This window comes from Hetaerina americana, unplaced genomic scaffold (assembly GCF_022747635.1).
Source record: "Hetaerina americana unplaced genomic scaffold, ioHetAmer1.1.p SCAF_9, whole genome shotgun sequence".
NCBI classification, from domain to species: Eukaryota; Metazoa; Arthropoda; class Insecta; order Odonata; family Calopterygidae; genus Hetaerina; species Hetaerina americana.
This window is the reverse complement of record NW_027287538.1, coordinates 2850667-2870602: the sequence shown is the minus strand read 5'-3', so window position 1 is coordinate 2870602 and position 19936 is coordinate 2850667. Positions and strand designations below refer to the sequence as shown.

At 39.0% G+C, this 19936-nt stretch overlaps 2 protein-coding genes across 3 annotated transcripts in view; both read right to left on the bottom strand.

Moving 5' to 3' along the window:
• Positions 1–1306: 1306 nt before the first annotated feature.
• chic (profilin chic) lies at positions 1307–13409 on the bottom strand. The gene is made up of 4 exons (XM_071598141.1): positions 13209–13409; positions 5030–5201; positions 4218–4317; positions 1307–2911 (listed from the first exon to the last, which is right to left on the bottom strand). The coding sequence occupies exons 1-3, from the start codon at positions 13317–13319 to the stop codon at positions 4220–4222; spliced, it is 381 nt and encodes a 126-aa protein (XP_071454242.1). The 5' UTR covers positions 13320–13409; the 3' UTR covers positions 1307–2911; positions 4218–4219.
• Positions 13410–13834: 425 nt separating this feature from the next.
• Positions 13835–19936, bottom strand: part of LOC139699098 (eukaryotic initiation factor 4A-I-like) — a 31489-nt gene continuing 25387 nt past the window's right edge. Inside the window, exons 9-10 of one of the 2 annotated variants that reach the window (XR_011703051.1) lie at positions 15255–15466; positions 13835–14014 (exon numbers count right to left, since the gene is read on the bottom strand). Coding sequence is in view for 1 of the 2 variants with exons in the window: in XM_071598115.1 (XP_071454216.1) it covers positions 15322–15466 (145 nt within the window). In the remaining variant the exon portion in view is untranslated. Of the gene's footprint in view, positions 15467–19936 lie in introns of both variants that reach the window. The other variant, XM_071598115.1, reaches the window with a different exon arrangement.

Sequence of the window (19936 nt, the reverse complement as noted above, 5' to 3'; positions counted from 1 at the left end):
TACCTATTGGCGATGATTACGAAACGAACATTTCAACGCCAATCGTACTAACGCATTACAGTGACGACTGGTAGATTGCCAAATGACACACACATTTATTTCTTGAGTTTTTTATTGGGGGCCCTGAAGGGGGACAGTACATTTTTTTCAATTATCATGCAAATTATGGAATTCAGCAGTCACTAAAATCAGTACAGTAGTACAAAAACGTATAACCCAGCAAACTGATCTCAAAAAAGTTGTTTTGCAAAAGTTTTACAATTGGCACACGATATCTCTTAATCAGCCCAGCATACGCCGACACAACAGCAGGGCCTTTTGATATTTTACACATGCATAACTGACTCAAAAACGTCATTTCATCCTACCCCAAACCCATCAAATATATTGCTTTTATTGAAAAAATCCGGCAGACAGGTTCACATTCATAGATTCTTGTATCAACCGTCACAAATATTTCGAAAACTTGTTTAAATTTCGCATGGATACAATAATATCTCGCCTCAAAACACACCGTTAAACAAATCCTTCGCGGCGGCGGCCTTTCAATTTCTAGCGCCGATGAAAGGGAGAGGCTGCTTCAAACACCCTCTCCATTAATGCCAATAATAACTGACAGACGTGTAGAAAGATGGAAACGACGAAATTAGTTTTCTTCGAAGATATATACGATGGATGGGCAAGGTTTTCAAATACCAAGAGTCACAAAAAGGCATCGCCTCTGGCACCGACAACGAAGGCGGAATTTTTGTAAGCGATCGACACTTCCCAAGGAAATAGCAACAGCAAAATCTTCAATCGAACAAATATTACTCTCCAAACATATATATTATACATTAGGAACGCACATACAAACCACAGATATATGTTTTTATGTATCTTCATATATTTACTTCGCCACGTGACTAAAATAATATAAAAAAAATCAAAAATAAAGATAATTCGAAATTTGGAAACTGCATTTTTTAGTAGATTTATATTCCCCCACATCTCACACGGGAGCCTGATATATGGAATTTGAGGCTGTGCGGATGCCAAAACCCAAAAAACGTACACCACAAACTTTATACAAAAAATTTTACTACATTTTTTTGTTTTAAATTTCGTGGTTTGCAAGCAAATTTTGTATTCCTCTTTTTTTCAATATATATATATATATATATAAGGCTCACGCAAATGAGTCGCGATTTATCATAATTAAACAGAAATTTGCCAGAATCCACCAGCGGTTAACATAGCACTTTTTTTTATGAGCAGTGTTGGAAAACTTTTCCTCTCCATAATAATAATAATAATATATCTTAAATGGCATTACTTTTTCACTCTGTATTTAGAAGGATTCCTGCAAAATCTTTACATTTACATATAAAAAAACGACACCATTCATCACAGTGCATGCTAAAGGAAAGGGGACAAGGGGCATAGAGGAGCAATAGGAGCCTTTTTGCAATGTCATGGGGTCGGGGAGAGAGATGTCGGGAGCGAGAGAGATAGACACAGACAAAGGAGAAATGGCAGCCAAAAGTATCTTGGATTGTAGGAACACAAGCATCAATTCCCTCCTTTAAATCCAAAAACGAGCCATCCCCTCAAAAAACTCTCAAATAACTATACATCACAACAATTCAAGTAAACAGGATTAAATTAGCTACGGATCCATCACATTCCTACAACCCTAGGGAAAGAATAATTACCACTGCCACATTTTTCCAGATATTCATGGGAATTCTGTCTCAAAAAATATACAAATGACCCCAGGAAGAGCACACTGGAGGAAATGCATTAAAACAAGGTGGTTTTGGGAGGGTCAAAGGTCGACAGATCTTACGAAATGAGATGGTCAGCTAAGAAAATTGAATCGACCCATACAGACACAAATGCATGGCCGTCCGGTTGACAAAAAATCCCAACCCCGGCAAAGGGAGGCGCCTTCATCTTCCGTCGACGCTGACCTTCTGCTAGGTGCTCTGGAAGTTCTGCAAAAGCATTATCTCATGGTCCAAAGATCTTGAATTTATTCTCTGCACAATTTGAAGTTTAGAACATAAAACCATGAATGTTTCTCTTTACTTAATAAACAATACATTCAATTCAGCCACCAAGAGCCACTGTGAGAGCCATCAAAACTCAAAAAAACTGTCTCTTAACAATTTCCAGGCATTTCGGCACTCATTTCCACCATCCACTGGTCGTTAGAAATTAACAGCAAACAAGGATATTTCCAGCAGACTCCATCTCACTAAATGGGCACTCTCTCCACCACAAACGCACACGGATGGTCTTTAAGCACGACAAGGCAGAAGGACTAGAAAAACTTTTCATTCTGAAGGATCACAGGACAGGCGGAGCGGCACAATATCACTCTCTTCATCAACAGAGGCCACACTCCCTCGATGGATCGTCATTTCTCCAAATCCACTTTGCTGAGACCCAGCTGCATTCCTTCTCCATCAATGACCTCCCGCAACACACACGCACCTCTACGGCCCCTAAATATATCCTCTACCTGCCGTTACTTGCAGACGGCTCCCATCAAGCCCAGCATCATCTTCACCGCCACGGCCAGAGCACTTTGGAGGAAGAAAGAGGGGGTGGAAAGCATTAAACGAGGGGGGAGGAGGGGGAGGAAGGGGAGGAGATAATGGAGCAGGCATTTTTTTGTTTTCAAAAAGGATTTCACATGGGAACAAAAAAAAATAGATTTCACTGGACGAGTTTTACTCCTCTAACTGAACAATTAGCCGGAACCATAACGCACACACATTTAACTGTTCGCTGTATTGGAAAAAAAATCTCTCTCCCATTTTTTCTGCTTTTTTGAAGTTTTACTCCGAAGTTCTGATGCTTTTTTCATTCCACTCATAACCTGGATTCTGCTTGTGTTACCAGGTAAACAGCCCTAAATCACTACCTGGAACAAAAAACACCACCGTGAGCCAAAACACAGAAGAAGACAAAAAAAGGCATTGAAGAGAATGAACAATGTGACCTCATCGATTTACCAGCAATTATTAATTCGCTAAGATTTCTTGAGAACCCAAAGCAAATGACACTATCTCTCTCAGTGGGCAGCCCCACGTGTTACATGCGATAATCCCACAATCTGCAAACGATTTGCACCTTCACTTTTGGTTTGCACTCAAAAACATTCAGCTGCACGTGTATATACCTTAGAGATGAACAATACTGGATACTTACAACACTCTCTTTTTCATTACTCTAAAAGGAAGCTTAGGGACTGCACGAGGAACACCAAAACTGATGCCCAAGCACAAAGTAGGACACACTTGCCTACTATTAAGTGGGTTTTTCACAAATAAAAGTTTATGTCAGACATATTTCTACACAGCAGCTAGGAATACTTTCCAAATTAAATAACCGTTGTAGTCAACACTACTCCAACTATGCCACATAAATGTTAAGGGCCCACCACTCTCAAGGCAACGCCTTGCATTGCACTGGCTGGACAAGTTTCCCAGAGAATAACCAGGCCATCGGAATGGGAATAAATAGGCTTCATACTTCTACATTCCACTTGTGTGCATTTACCCCACCTGGGGCTTAGATTCCTTGAACCATCTTCAGGAGTACCAAGTGACTCAAGGAGGCGAAACTTGGTCTTATTGAAGAATTTAGTGGAAATTAAAGAGTTTTCTTTTAATTTCCTTTTCAAATTATTAAATGTTTCCACAAAAGTAAACCCTATGAATGAAAATCTGAGACATTCACTACTTGCCATTTAAGCCCATCTACACAACGTAATACATCTGGGGTAATACAAAAACATCAAATCCAACGCACAACGTTTAAGATGCATCCATGGCTTAACTACTCATTTAATCACCATTATTTAAATAATCTCTACTACTGCAGTCCAAAGAAAGGTGTCCAACTAATCAAGAGCAAGAAAAACTTCAAAAAGAAAGGAACTGTTCAACTTCAACACTGTGAGTTAACATCAGAATGAATACTTCATTCATATGCTCGGGACCAACTGCTTTAATTAAAGTGTTTAAGATGTTTTCATTTTCAGGAAACCCCATTGAGAAAATGCATCACAGTCAAACAAAATAACCCCTCAATTGGAATGAGCCAGGACTCTCCACCAGCATTGGCAATATTGCAATCATTATGCCAAAATAAAACACCTTACTAGGGCCTTAAATGCATTGAGGGGGGGGGGAGGGGCAATGAGTCATCACCCTCACTGAACTTACCTCTAAAACCCACAAGAAACTAAGTACTCCCCTAGCTTTTCCACTACAGATGCAGCCTGCTGTGGCTGGATGGGGTCCTCATAGAGAGAAACCACAACAGCTGGAAAAGATTCAAAAGAGCATTAATCACACACACTATTCCTAAATCCCTCACATCGGCAAAACTACTACAAATATGACTATCTTTTAAAAATATCAAATGGACTACACACATACCACCAAATATCACAATTAAAGTAATTAACTATATTAATGCCATAAAAAACTCTTGGAATACTAGAGAATATACACTTAGAAAAGTTTTTTAAAGGGAAAATTTCGTCGAGAACACATTGTAAGTTTAAGATAAAATGTATTTAGTGAAATGCCAGCCATTTCTCTCAAAGGAAAAACGCTGCATTCTCAGGCGTCACTCAGAACAGACACTGAAATAATTAATAATGGCTGACAGTACTTAAAATTATTTATGCAGATTTGGAATTCAGCCAAACAAAACTTTTAAAATAGCTTCACAATCTATTCAGAAATCACAACATATGGTGATTTCACCTCAGTCACGCTCAAGCAAGTCAACACACAAGTGCACTTTAACCAAGCATCTGTGTAATGGTAAACTGACATACATACTGACTTGATACAGCACAACATTAATTACTTAAAGTTCACTTAGATCTAATACTTGCATTGAAAGATATCAAATTTCAAACACTTCATTTTAATGTTTAATGCATTCCAATCGGGCACTTAGTAAGAAAAAAAACGACCACGTACGTCGCAACTCAGCTACCTCATTCCACCACAGTGAAACTCACCTTGTTGTGTTTTCATGCAATGGACTCCAACCTTCCCAAGCTTGGCTCGCACCACTCGATCCGTGCCAGAGAGGTAAATGTATCTAGTGCCCGACAACGTCACGCCAGAGGATGTCAGAAGATCCTGCTTCTCAAAGCCTTGAACTAGCTTCGTCAACTCTTCCTTTCCCAACTGCAAAGCCAAACGTGAGCCACAGTTTAATCCCCCACCCCAACAGACGAATAGAAACAGTGATCAATCATTCAGAATCAATGCTGCCATTCTACGTACATGGCGCTCTGCATGGCATTCAATCCAAGTACCTCTGAACTAAGTACTTTTACATCATTGCCATACAAACAGTGAACTTCAGATTACTTACATCACCAATCGGCATACTTACCATCAAGAATGTCATTTCTACTTGATTAATAGGCAATAGCGTGTACACAACTTAAAGTTTCAAGCCATGGTAATTAAAGGTTTAATTTTCTCCTGCAAGTCAATTCCCCAAGTACCTCTCACTGACTAGTCGTGCAGCTCAAGAACAAAATCCCATTTCAGGTCACCAACAATATTAAGTTGCGTCTACTACATTAACCACTGCCACCAACAAAATTATAATCGAAATACGGCAAGGATCACTCTAAGCGGAAACATGCTCGGATGCAAGCAAAACAACTAACGTTTCTCTCCGAAACTTGGATGGTCATCATGAGATATAACGAGATGAAAGTTTAATGTGAATAGGCATCCACCGTCATTGAATCAAAAGCCTTTTGGTCCAAGAGATGGCCAGATGAGTTTGACGTGGAAAAGCAACAATTAAACAAGAGAAATCCATCTGGAGTTTCTTAAGGCTACTGAGCAAACAATTATTTCCATTACAAAATCATAACATCTAAGTTCACCAGCGCATTAACTTACCAATGTATTTGCAATTTTTCCATATGTGTATATGCTACATTTAACACTAATTCCAGATGCTGATCAAATTAATTTGTGAGCCCTGTGGCCAACCTCATTCACTTGCTACTTGTGTGTGGATATAATGCAAAAAGTCATAATTAATCAGCGAAAAACAACATGCAAAAGTTTCACTCAAAGAGAAATATTGGGCAAAATAAATTGTGGCAAAATTTACTTAAAACACTTAAAACCTTTGTTCGTTGATTCTCTTCTCTCTTGGAACAAGCCACGGTAGTGCTAATCTACATCCTAATCAAGCAAGTTCCATTCAAGAGGGACAGGATAATTGGCTAAGTTGGTTACATCCATATTTTACTGCGAAAAGGCTTGGCCGCTCAAGGTGAGGAACGCTTGTTTTTGCACGCATGTCATCCTAGCACCACAGAGCACTCCCACCAGTGGAAGACATTCTTCTATGGCCTTGAACTTGACCCCACTTTGCAATGGACAACCAATTTACTCTACTGATCAAATATTTCCAAATAAATTATTAACTTGATACAATTTAGTTGCGAGGGGTGCTTTTACACAAAAAGCACATTAAACATTCACCAGAGACAAAAACTTTCTAAATTGCTAGCTGAATACACATTTCATTTGCCTCAATCATATCAGAGGTTATGATTGCATGTGACAGTTTTAAGTTTCCATTTAAGTAACCATAGTCATTAATCATATTAACTATCTGAAGACATCACAGCCAAAAAGAGAAATGACAAATCACAAAATGCAATGAAGCACCACATGAGACCAAGTCAAGTGTACAATTGGAGATGCGAGAAAAATATTTAAAAATGATTGAAATGCAATGGCATACTAACTAGTTTCTAGAACACCCACTAATTTCATGCAAAGTAAAAATAATCCTCGCACAAAGTCCCCAAACATGAAAATCCCAATTCCAGAAGCATGCAAAGCTTCAAGGAGCTTTGCATGCCTTTAGGTTACGTTTTTGCTTATTTGCGAGTGGTGGATGGAGAATTTTGGCTGTGAGAATATAAATAACTTTCCCCTAGGTGAACACGCCTTTCCCCACGCCAATGGGAATTCCTCTGGCAAATAATGCTCAACTGAAATGATGCACCACAATGATATTTTTGCAATAAAATATATTAAGCATTGCCAACTTCAACTTCGCAATCATCTACTCTGGAAGTTTAAGTATTTTAACTCAGCTGAGGTCATTCATGTACAATCCATTTATTACTAAAAATATATTCTAACAATAAGATGTCCCACCACAACTATTCAACTTATAATTTCTTCTACACATCCTGCTAAATAACCTCTCGGGCCAATGAACATTTCTTATACACTTTAATATTTTTTTAATTTAAACAGACATGCTAAAGGAAGGAAAAATTAACGTTGATGAATTAGTTGGTAATGAATGAGGTACCACAGGATAGCATATCCATCCATTCCCCCGGCGCAATCACCTCATTGCAATTTGGGCAAAATTTCAAGCACAAGCAAGGAGCGGAAATCATAGAAATGAATCGGAGTGATAATCCCTTCCAACAGTCCCCATAGTGAAATATAAAACAAATTTAAGATCAATGCAAACGTCGAATACATGCATCTAAATGGAAAATGACGTGAGGCATCGCTGATTCACCTATTTTCCTGCTAACGGCGAGTTCCGAAAAGCCGCGAAATCGGGATTGCATTGCGAAGCGGACCGTTGCGAGCTTACACGAGAACACGTGAGCTCATGATATTTAAAAAAAAAACGACCTTCAGATAGAAAAAAGGGGAAAAGTAACAATAGGTGGCGGTGGGAAAGGTTAAAACATGGGAAATTGGACGAAGAACGCACACGTTTAACTTCAGGAGACATGCTCCGGCAAAATGAAAAGGAGCGCTAGGGCCGGGGGAGGACACGAAGATGTGGCGGGAAGAGGTTGGTTACACTTGAACAACGGCATTACGTCACACAGCCGCTAACAGACACCACGTGCAGTGTGGTTCCCTTCGCCGGGCGACATCCCTCTCGCTGCCCCGCCCAAACCCCCTCCTCCGCCCCGGCCGGCGCATGGAATGGCCAGAGCAGCATCGCTTCCTAATAAGAACACGGATCCAGAGAGCATGGGGTAAGAAAACCGGGAGTCACTGGTTCGGGATAATATGCAAGGAGGGGGGACTGAGTGAAGCGGCTACACGGCCATTTGGGAGGAACTTCTCACAAACAATTCTTAAAATCAATATTTATCCCTTTCTCGAGTTATGCGTAATTTTGGCGACTCACAATTTTCGATTTCCGTGCCCCTTGGGCTCCGACCCGCCAATCAAAAACGATGGAATTATCATTCGGAAACATTTTTGCCAGGAATTAATGGAAGACGAAAGCGTATTCAACAATTCGTTTTGAATCAAACACTATTCGGCTAGCAGGCACGAAAACGTTGGAGACAAAGTAGCAACTGGCCCCGAAACTGATTTGACCAAGTTTGGCGGACGATAACTGTCATTTACAAATACTATGTCGGGCAAATTTCGTGGGAGAATGTTACCATTAAATGTTTGTGACAATCTCATAATATGAAGGCTCACTCGCTGACCATTAAGATCTCTATTCACTGCAGTCATCGTTCATCAGTCAATGATCATACGAGTGTATATATAGTTCAATCCTCACTTAGCAATAGTAAATCGCAACACTGCTCAATGCGGATAACTGCTTTGAGACTGAATATAAAGGGACCCGCTCACCTCGTCGAGTCAACGATGGAAATGCTTTCAATGGCTGTAGCTGGTAGCCATTTATACGAGCTCGTAGCTCTAAAGTGAGAGAAAAATAACTACCAGCTGGTATTTTCTAAACTCGAATCAAGAGATTAGATAATGGTACAAAGATACAGTAGGCGTAATTACTAAGGGAGGCGACCAACACCAAATGGAGTTAATTAGCGCGTGCAAGAAACGGATATCCTATGGATCAACCTTCCTCGATAATTGGAAGAACTGCGGGAAATGCCACGACGGTTACTTAACGGAATCAACCGCCACGGGTACAGACATTCAGGAACTTCTGTCAAAATCAGTGAATAAAGGCACTCGGCCGGACACCGTTGGATGGGGGTCGTTCCTGAACTTTTTCGGAAAACTTTTCAACCAACCATCACAGTTTTGAGGCGACCTTCACCGAGTTGCTATCCCTCGAACAATGCTAATTTGCAAAGTATTTCTATTGCGTACGAGAACAAAGTTATGCCATAATACACCATTCATCTGCATAAGGAAATTGACCAAAATCCATGAGAGCCAATCATGGAATTAAGAATTACTATAGTGCACGGGGAAGTCGACATGGCCGATGGATAACATTTAAAACCAATCACGTCACAAATAATAGTTATATCCTAAGTTTAAAAATGTATAAATTAAGCCGTATTGCAATCACTAACAAATCATACCAAACTAGAGAACGAATTTCAACGTTCGCAGAATGATACTGGTAAAATTATTACAAGTTTTCTTATTCCAGGTGTTACATTATAAAAATTGATTAAATGAATGCTATTTTGTGTGCCTTAAGTAATGGCAAAGGATCAAACACGTTCCATACACGGGACCTTCATCATCAGACACGAATACCCCCCATGAATTGCCCTACGAAGCCTACAAGCGGCTGATAACCAAGAGCGATGATTAAACAGTAACTAGATGGCAAAACTTAACACGCTTCCTAATACATAGTCATCACAGTCTAAAATACCTACTTTGTCATCTTTGTCAGCGGCATTTATTAATGTCAACTTAGTAAAAGATGTAACTAAGGAAAACTTGAAAATATATACTAAATACTTCTGGAAAACTAAATGAACTGAGCAAGGTTGTTACTTCGGAGGCTGAGTGATGGTACCAAATTTATGGTGCGCGAATCGCCTAGGTATCAAATAAATGACATGCAAGGTAGCACTTCAACTTCAGATGCCAAACACGTGGACAAGCTAACAATAAATTAGGATTCATTAGAAGAGTACTCTGTAAATGTGAAAGATAAATGCCATCTTTCGCTGTTTAGGCCTCATTTATAATATCCTGCTAGTATAAATGGGATCCTCACGAAGTTGGATTGATTGCCGAAATGATTCGCCATCAGCGTAGAGGAGATATACTTTATGTTATTAGATTTATGATGTCAAATTCTCCACGAACGATAGGGGATCACAATAACCCTGTTCGACCGCAGTAGGGTTTTTCTCCGGTTAAATTATTCTGGTGTGTATTCGCCCCCTGCCACACACCCTAGCGGCGGTTTACAGGACATATAAACAAATAACTGATTTGCTAAATGACTTCAAAGATTCCCACAAATTTTAATACCGCTCCTGTAGAATATATCCTCCATGTCAACCCTAGTCGTGACCCCCTCGACCACCTATGATACAAATGGTACAGAGGCGGCAACTAACACAACAAACGTTGCAAAACTTCAACTTTACACATCCTCACATGCCCAGGTACATTAAAATTCACATATACTAAGGATATTGGTTCTCAAGCAAATCTGTAAGCATGCAATTTAATTACGCAATGAAATTTATAACCTCTCCTATTAATTCATACGATATTTCCCGGGTAAAACATTAACAAATGGAACAACGGAACTGGGCAATCGCGATTGTTTAAGGCTTGAACCTAGGCAGTGAATATTTATTGCGCTTTACATGCCATTAAATCGACCCGACCAGTTACGGAAACTTCAGTAAGGAACCATGCTGATTAGAAAGTTATTAAAGATCACGCCATTTTATTCAAGCTGATTAAATCCCTAACCTTATGAATCATCGTGAAATGAAAATTACATTGCACCTGGATAAAAGGTTGGAATGAGGATGATGGGTTTGGCTCAGTGGACATAATCGAAAAGGCGAGAGGAAAAAAGAACATTTTGACGTGGAGACCAATTGATTCTATTGAGTGACTGGCATTTCATACACGGCAATGCCATTTAACATTCGACATTGACTTTCAGTGCATCATTCTGAAGAATCTACTGCTTAACTGAGATCCGAAGGATGGTGCCTATAAGCCGGTTGACTGAAAGATATCCCATTTAATGCCATATCCACAGGTAGAACAGCATACAGCGCAGTCCCTTCGGCAGGCCGAAGTGACCTCCGAGAACGCCAATCTAGGCCAAGTCACCGACCGGCGGAAAACCACTCCTCACTCGACAGCGACCTCTTTCGGGGTGCACGCCCCGCCGCTGGCTAGTGAACAAAAATCGCCTGCCAGGGCAACATCCTGACACTTCACACTGATGAACTTCTGCCTTCGCACAAGACGAAGAATCCCCCTTCTCATGTTGAAGGGGGCCCGACTAACTAAACACCCAGGAAAATGACAGGACGGTTGAAACCGAGACGTACTTAAAATGGTGGTCATTAAATAATATTCATGGGAAACGCAACGAAAGCTATAAGGAGTTATGTCCCTGGCCCTATGATCTTGATTGAGTATCCGCTCGAATTTTTCACACATCCCCCGAAATGGAGGCCGCCGAAGACGATCATGCCTCCCGGCTCACACTCCACAAAAACTCTAACAAAAAACCAACTGGAAAAAAAGATTTACACCTCAGGCAGCTGTAATACCTTTACATATCATATGATAAGGGCTGAAAATGGCGGTGAATTAAGAAGACGCAAAATTATAATAACGTCAAATTACACCATAATATTAACCACATATGTGATTAACATGTCCTGTGCATAAACTAAATAAACCCAGAACAATACCAGCTAAGATTCATTTGAGACTCCTCAGCCGCTGCATTATTTGAAAAAATCTTGAATGGCCTCGACATGTGCCAACTGAATTTTGTAACCCAAACGAAAGTTAGCGGGGTGGATAGTAGGTAGTACAATTGGATAACGACAGTGAAATAAATTGCAATCTTGCCTCTGTCATAAACAACAAGAAAAATCAACGCTATTCAGTAAGTATATTCCGGAATATTTTTCCACAGAAATCAAACTTAATTTAAGTCCCATAATTGTACTTCAAGATGCACTACCCGTCCGACATATGGAAAACGCTGATCCATCCTTAAAATTATCCAGAAATGCTAAAATAAATTCTGCATTTAAGACAACTATAATCAGGGGTATGCAATAACATTTTAATGTGCCCAAAGCCAAGACGAACACGATTCAAGGGGCTTTCTCTGCGATATTCAATGCTAAAAATTAATACGAAGGGATATCTTCTTTAAGTACGACCACACGAATCACATTTCTATAATACAACAATTAAACATAAAATAACATTTATCAAATTGGTAGCAGACTCTTTCCGGTAAGTAAACCACAAAAAATTTGAAAATAATTCGCCTAATAATGCTGCAATAGTTTCCAAAATTTATCATGAATGACGCGTGCATGTAACACAAGAAGAGTACAAAACCGGCTCGTCTTGTGAATACCACCTTATAATTTTAATGCCACTGGTACGAACTTCATACATCTAAGATTAAGAAAGCGTTAAATCGTGAAACGACGAGAAAATAACGCAATACCCGTACATTTACATTAAGACATATAGGAAACTCGCCAAAATGAAGCTAACTCAGTGCAATAATTTACTGGTCTCGTGCATCCCCAGTTTCCCCGCGGAATATTCTGAACTCGGGATTACAACCTCAATAAAAAACAGCCTTTTTGAAAACTGCAATTGATATCAAACAACGAGGTCACTAAGAGACACTTGTCCAGTGCAGATTTTCAACCAACATTTCCTGCCAACGAAGTGATTCATCGGAGACCACGTCGTTTCAACGACGCCATTTTGCTACCCACAACCGGGTAGAACAATCGCGACCGTTATTATAACTCGGTGAAAAATAGCCCAGGTATAAGAAAATTAGGCAAGAATGACCCTTAACTAGCATTGTATTTCGTGGAAAACCTTAACAATATTCTGGAAATAGCACTACGAAATATGAGATCAGCCCAGTTACAGACCTGCCCACACCCTTTTCCTTATCTTGAACGGATATGAGCACACGAAAAATTTCATTAACCTGCTTCATGACCGTACGTTGCCTAGTGCACAAGATAACGATATTCCCACATTCACCGACCAGAAAACACAAAAGTGCAATTTTAGGATAATAAGAAACACATATAACTGGAAATGTCAGATTCCAAGTGTCAATCCACATCAATAGTCCGTGAGCTGCAAGCATGGTGGTCACTAACACTTCTCGATGTTTGTACTTACTTCAAATCCTTCCGATTTCGCCCAAACATTTCCATCTAATCCAACAATTGCGGCTTTAGTCACACATTTAGAGGCCAGCAATTGCTTATCGACGTAATCCTGCCAACTCATGGTGTTCCTCAAACAGTGAAGCCTTCCGACACACAAAGCAAGTGACACCTACTTCAGCCGGCTACTACTGATGGCCGAAAGAACTAGTGCGCCCTCCGCCGGTGAAAATTCCAAACGGAATATTCCTACGCCGGAGTATTGCTCTGTCATGAAAACGTTCTTCGAATAATACTCCAGTCATTGTTACGGAATTAATTATCTCAAACTCAAATACCAGATACAGAATTATTTATATATAAATATAGTAATTTATAGATAAAACTTGACTTCTACAGTTATTATTCGAACCGCGAGTTTCAAACGAAATTGACCGCCGTCGATGAGTAACACTTCGGCTATTTCAAGTTTTCATTCGCCAATTATCAAGCTTTCTCAATTTTCTCATTTTTAATTTAGTAAATCCTTTCCCGCGGGAATGGTACATTCCAGTTTGGAAATGCAAGTTAATTCATCACAAATTTTCACTTTCAGGAGCTTAGAGAAGGAAAGGAATGCTAAAAAAATGACCTTTCACATAATAGGTCATGCCATTTACTGGTGGAAATAAAATTACATAGGTTCCATCGATTTTGAAACAATATTCAATTTCAATACAAATTCTGAAGGAAAGATAACAGTTTAAGAGGTTTCCAAAATCAATAAATGTAAATTTGTCTTTATTCCAACATCTTCCTCACGGTGTCCAGGCGATCTCCCTGAAAATACAGAACACACATTTACTAACGGTTGGACATACCTCCTCCTCAGCAGCAAATAATATATTTCAATAAAGGTGGTTCTTCAATAACCAAAAACAATTTTTCCATATAGTTTAACACTTTATTTCAGGTCGTCAGAAGGGCCAATTTGTAAGGGATATACAAAATTCATGGGGTAAAATAAAACGCCTGCGGCATCGTTTCTGATTGAAATAGCCCCTCCACAATCCAACACTACTTTTGCATGCACGACGAAACATTCGAATAATCAAGGGGCTACCATATGGTTCACAGCATGAAAAGTAAAAGGGCCAATATATAACAGTGGTTTCCCACCTAGACAATAATTCTAATTTCCAATAGCAGTTGTATTTGAGTGATTTTCTATCTACATAAAGGCAACAAATTATGGACATTGCGGAAGTCGACTGTGGGCAAAAGGTACTCGAGCCTGAAGCAGCAGCCGAAGATTCCAGCTTTTTGCAGTCCAGACAAGAGAAATATGAATGAAAGACAAGTCCACCTTGAGTAGGCAAACTAAGAAAAGCCACAAGAATTGAAAAATCATTAAATTACATCCCCCGTCAACGTTTTATCATACACCTATTAAGCTATAACATAATTTTATGATACACAAAAATAATCAAATTATTGAAAACCTCTCCAAAAACATAACCCTTTACAGACAATACAACTACACACAATTCTCATTTGAATAATAATTATAATAATTAGTTAAAGACTTATTTACTTTGATACACTAAATGACCAACATCAAAAAGACTGTAATGGGTCCTTTTGAAAATAGCTTAGTCAAGGGAAATAAGCCCACATGTACCAGTCACACGTGACAATATGTAATAATAAAAGGGATCGGGGACAATGAGGGAATGGGATCGGGTTAATATAAAGAAAGGAAGAGAGTGACAACCAGCACTGTCTCTGCGTTAACCCCGGGCACACAGGGGCATCAGTACAAAGTCTTCAAAACACCACCGCTTCCAGATAAAAAAAATGGGTGAACTGCAGTTTATCCCCACTCTCCACACCCCGCGCTCGCAGCAGAGAGAATCTTACCAAGACTCTCCGTACACCCTGATCAAGAGAAAGAAGCACTGGGAGAGGGAACAACACAAGTCCACAAAAAAATTCTGTCCTAAACCCCCTTCCCACCAAACTGTGGCTAGCACAGGACAAGTGGGCGCTCTCGCACGAACTAAGACCTCGATACTCACACCATTCAAAGAGCTCGAGGCAACACAGACAGCACTAAAAGAAGCCACTTTCTCTTCTCTCCGACCCTTTTAGATGAGATCAGCCACATTCATGGGCATCTCCTCTATGCGGGTATTGTAGAACGTTTCAATGTCCTTTAGGGCACGCTTATCATCTTCAGTGACGAAGTTGATGGCCACGCCCTTTCGTCCAAAACGACCTCCTCTTCCAATTCTGTAAGTGCCAAAGACAACATCATGATCAAATGATATCAAGATTATCTTCTAACATAAACCTAAGCTACATTCTCAGTCTTGTTCTCTATGCTAGTATTCTTTTACCCGACGCAAGCAGACTTCAACAGCACAATATCAAGAACTGCTACATTGCTGGCAGACACATCGAGTGATTAGAAATCATTGTCGCAGTAAATTGCAGACTTGGTTCTACAGGTGTATTTTTTTTCCCATACACACACACATTTTACCTTAACACTTAAATAGGCCCAAGCAACTGCGACAATTATGTTCATGATTTTACAACAACATCTTCTATCACACTTCAAAATTATAGATGACACTAACTTGTCAACCACTAAATTTAATTTCTTGAAAATCATTCTACACTTCATTCAGTAATTTCATATATTTCTAGTTTTTAATTATCTAGTAAATCAATAAAATTAACGAACCATTTCCATTAATTGACGACACACAAATACCACATCATTCACAATAAAATACTATAATAATTAGCAAAGTTCATTACAAAAATTAAAGTGCACACATCTTTCAAAAATTTTTAATTGATGAAATGACAGTAAGCCAATTAATGGATGTCCGACAGTCAATGAGCAAGAGAAAGAAAATTGTCGCCCAATCTGGCAATATCTTTAATTCTTAGTCTAAGACAAAAGGATGTGATTGAGGAGACAATTTGAAAAATGGAGAATACTCCTTGGTCAAAGCACCACTTCTAAGAACAAGCCCACACACTCACATTGGCAGCACCAAATTAATCCATAGCAGATAAGGCGTCGATAATATTATTAAGTTATGCAACAAGAGAAATAATGAATGGATGCATCAGTGCTTTGTGCTATCTAAACTCCACAAATTGCCGGCCAATTTTTGAGATAATATGAAAGTCATTTTATGTATTACAGTAACATCAGAATTACACCAACTGCAATACTTAGGCTTTGAAATAGCACATCACTCGTCAATTCTAGCCACGGTTAAATCAATCAACCAAGTAAAATCAGAAGTGAAGACTCAATACCATTTCCTGTCTATTGCCAACTTCAGCCTATAACACTGCACACACTGACCAAACATCACTAATATGCTGTTCTTTAATATCTCACTTAAATTTAACTAAATCTCACATATTACAACTGCATACAACACTAACTTCTAGTTTAAAGGCATTGAAATGCATCACTACTAGGGGGTCTACCAATGTTCCCAGTGGAATTTCCTAGTTAAACTAAGATATCGTGTTAATACCTAACCCAGCTCCACACATGGTAAATAATCCACACGCCTATTTACATGGCTTTTTTTGTCTTAACTAAAATGCTCTCTTTTGCCACTTCTATCAATTACACAGCACTCAATACCACAATGTCTCTTTATCTCTCCAACTTTCACTTAGAAATTGTTCCCTCCCCCCCTTCCATGGGATAAACTTTTACCTTATTTACATTCATTACACCATATTTTCCCTCCGTACCCATAATTTAAAATCTTTACATTGACAATTTGAAGCCATAGCTGTTCCACATTCCAAGTCTCTCCCTTCATTCCTAATCTTTACTTAAAATTACAACCATTGACTCAAAACCTCTCCAATAATGTTTTTATTTAAACATTTCTAATAATTCTAACATCGCACACATTTACCTGAAATATATTGCTCAAAATTTATTGCCTACTGGTTTATATCTTGGGCAAATTATTTCCTTAGGAGAGTCCTCTTCACCTGACTATTGAACAGTGCAATGTACTCAACGGCTTGGCCCCGAGGTGACCTCGCAATGCATCGGTGGTGCTGAACAAGATGCCCATCAATGAGAGCAGGCCACAGCACTGCAGTAGCAGCAAGCAAAAAGTACAACACACTCTCACCCTCAAGACTGTTTGAGAGGATGCATATTCGACAGTACCAATGTTGATGGTCACACACATGCTGCTATGACACACAACAGTGTTAGAAGGGAACAAAAATACAGGAATCTGCCACAGAAACTGGCACTTGGCCCTTGAGATCAGGGAATAGAACTATCCCCTGCCGTGTGTGCCGAGCCAGCCTCATCAACCAACGCATCACCTTTCCCATGGAAATGCACTCATCATCCTTCACTGTTTTTTTTACCCAATAAATATTATTTTAAATGCCAAATGCACATTTAATATGTGTGCAATCATTGAAATAACAAATGAAAAACCATCCTTAAGTATATCTCGTGGACATTATTTACAGCCAACACTCAAGAATGTGCACTCCTCGCGACTGCTTCGGCAGCTGCACACATCATTTACCCTTCGCACAAACATCTATCTATTACTCTAACACATCTTAAGATGCCCGGGACCATTTCAATTCTAATCACTATCATCTCAATATTTAAGAATTTGAGTATGACAGGACATTTTCCTATTGATTAGATTGGTTTTTATCAATTGAAACGATGACAGTACAATTTATCTATCAAATACCAAGAGGAATTATTTATCTAACATTTAACTACTCAGCTGCGTGGTGATAATTTGTGTGCTATTCAGTATAACCAAAAATAATGTCCAGGCCAAAAAATTAAAAATTTGTAACCATTACACCCCCTTAAATGCTGGCATACTATAATGACAAATAGAGACTTTTCAAATAATTACCAATAAGAAAAAAGGACTACTACTACTACTACTCCAACTACGAAAGCAGTATTCATGACAGGGAAATAATCTGATACCTTACTCAATAATAACATAACCAGTGACGATTTACATAAATATGATGAAATTAACACACATTATCTCAGGTAAACCAATTCCACCTCAGCAGAACTGGAAGGCTGCAGGGGATGTTATGTTTTGGTGAAAAATCTGACAATGGACGCTGTGAAAATGACTTCCGAGCATGTATGTTAAGATGCCATTCAACCTTGTATATAATGAAACCACACATATGATACTATTTAAGAATTACATAAGATACTATTCATGCTTTCCATTCATTAGGCTAGTGGCAGTAGTAAAACTTAGCGTTTCACCAAGTGAAATAATTTACTTGAAATGAAATCATGCTGATGTCTTTATTAACTGTTATTATAATATTATTATCTATAAGTTATTATATTATTATATATGAGTTATTATATTATTATCTATGAGTTATTATATTATTATCTATGAGTTATTATATTATTATCCACGAGTCTACTGCTCTGAATGGCTACAGAAGTCCAAAGGAGGCATTGACATTGGATGCAGAACATTATGATTGGTGACGGGACGTTGAGGGCTGTGATGGAGGGGGGAACATTGTGCTAGGGAGGTTGGTGGAGGGCGACGATTGACTTGCTGGGTCAAGTCGAAGTGTCTGCCCTACATTTTCAATCTAGGTAGTACATAGCATTAAAGAAGGGTTTACTGTAACCTCCTCTCTCTACACTTTCTCCATACCATTCAACACACCTTTCCTCGTTTGCCTGACATTCTCCCCTTCTGTTAGTCTTCAACATCCCACTGCCTTATCAATATGCCCTTCATCCATTCTTCCTGCCTCCTGACGAAGCCTCAAACATTCCCCTCTCCTCCCCCCCCCCCACACCTAGCACCGCCTCATTTGTTTCCCTTTCTGCCCACCTTTCCCATCCTCCTACACACCCACATTCATATACTCCCTTTGCTTCAATGACCATTCTGGTAAAAAGACACTGTCCACCTATGAGTTTTAACTATCCTTTTCAAATCATCCATGAAGCCCTCATAAAGTCCTTTCTCTTCCATGAACTTTTTTCTGTTGATACAATTAATCTCGAGAGCTTCCTTAATTTTCATCTAAACCACTCCCAAAATAAGTTAATTGTTCCACCTATTCTAGTTTATGCTAACTTGCTTTAATGTAGTTGAGCTCTTTTTCAAAAAGCTCACATCATTAGTTTTGTTTGAATTGACTCATCCCATACCTATCACACATTCTGTAATGCGCTCAGCATTGATTCTGGACTGGATCAGCAACAGAATCATACGTTAATCTAACATATTTTGAACTCTCCACCTCAAACCGGCTCTAAAATAAATACAAAAGAAAATGTTTACCGAGGAATAAGACTTCATTTGAAAAAAATGTTAAGAAATGGCTGGAACATTATAGGATACTAATATTTCAGAGGCAGAGAAAAAGTAGGCGATTGAGGCAAAATATACGTATGCAACAGTTCAACCAACTTAAGTGAAAACTGAATTTGTAAGAATGATAGATATCATATTGTAGACCAAAGATGCATTTAATTATTGACTTAGAAGAGGAAATCAACATTTATGAGAATGTCACGATTGGATTTAAATACACGAGGTAGGAAATCATAAAACAAAGCGAACTGATTAACATGATCACAAAGGTTTTAAGGCAATCAGCAAAAGGTACCAAGGCACAATCCATCACCATGTTTTAGTCTGCATATCCTCGAAGACTTCCCTG

Coding starts and splice junctions, on each gene's coding strand:
- chic (XM_071598141.1), bottom strand. CDS start 13,319: ATGAGTTGGCAGGATTACGTCGATAAGCAATTGCTGGCCTCTAAATGT. Junction 5,202..13,208: donor CGAAATCGGAAGGATTTGAA/GTAAGTACAAAC, acceptor TTGGCTTTGCAG/TTGGGAAAGGAAGAGTTGAC. Junction 4,318..5,029: donor TTGCATGAAAACACAACAAG/GTGAGTTTCACT, acceptor AATCTTTTCCAG/CTGTTGTGGTTTCTCTCTAT.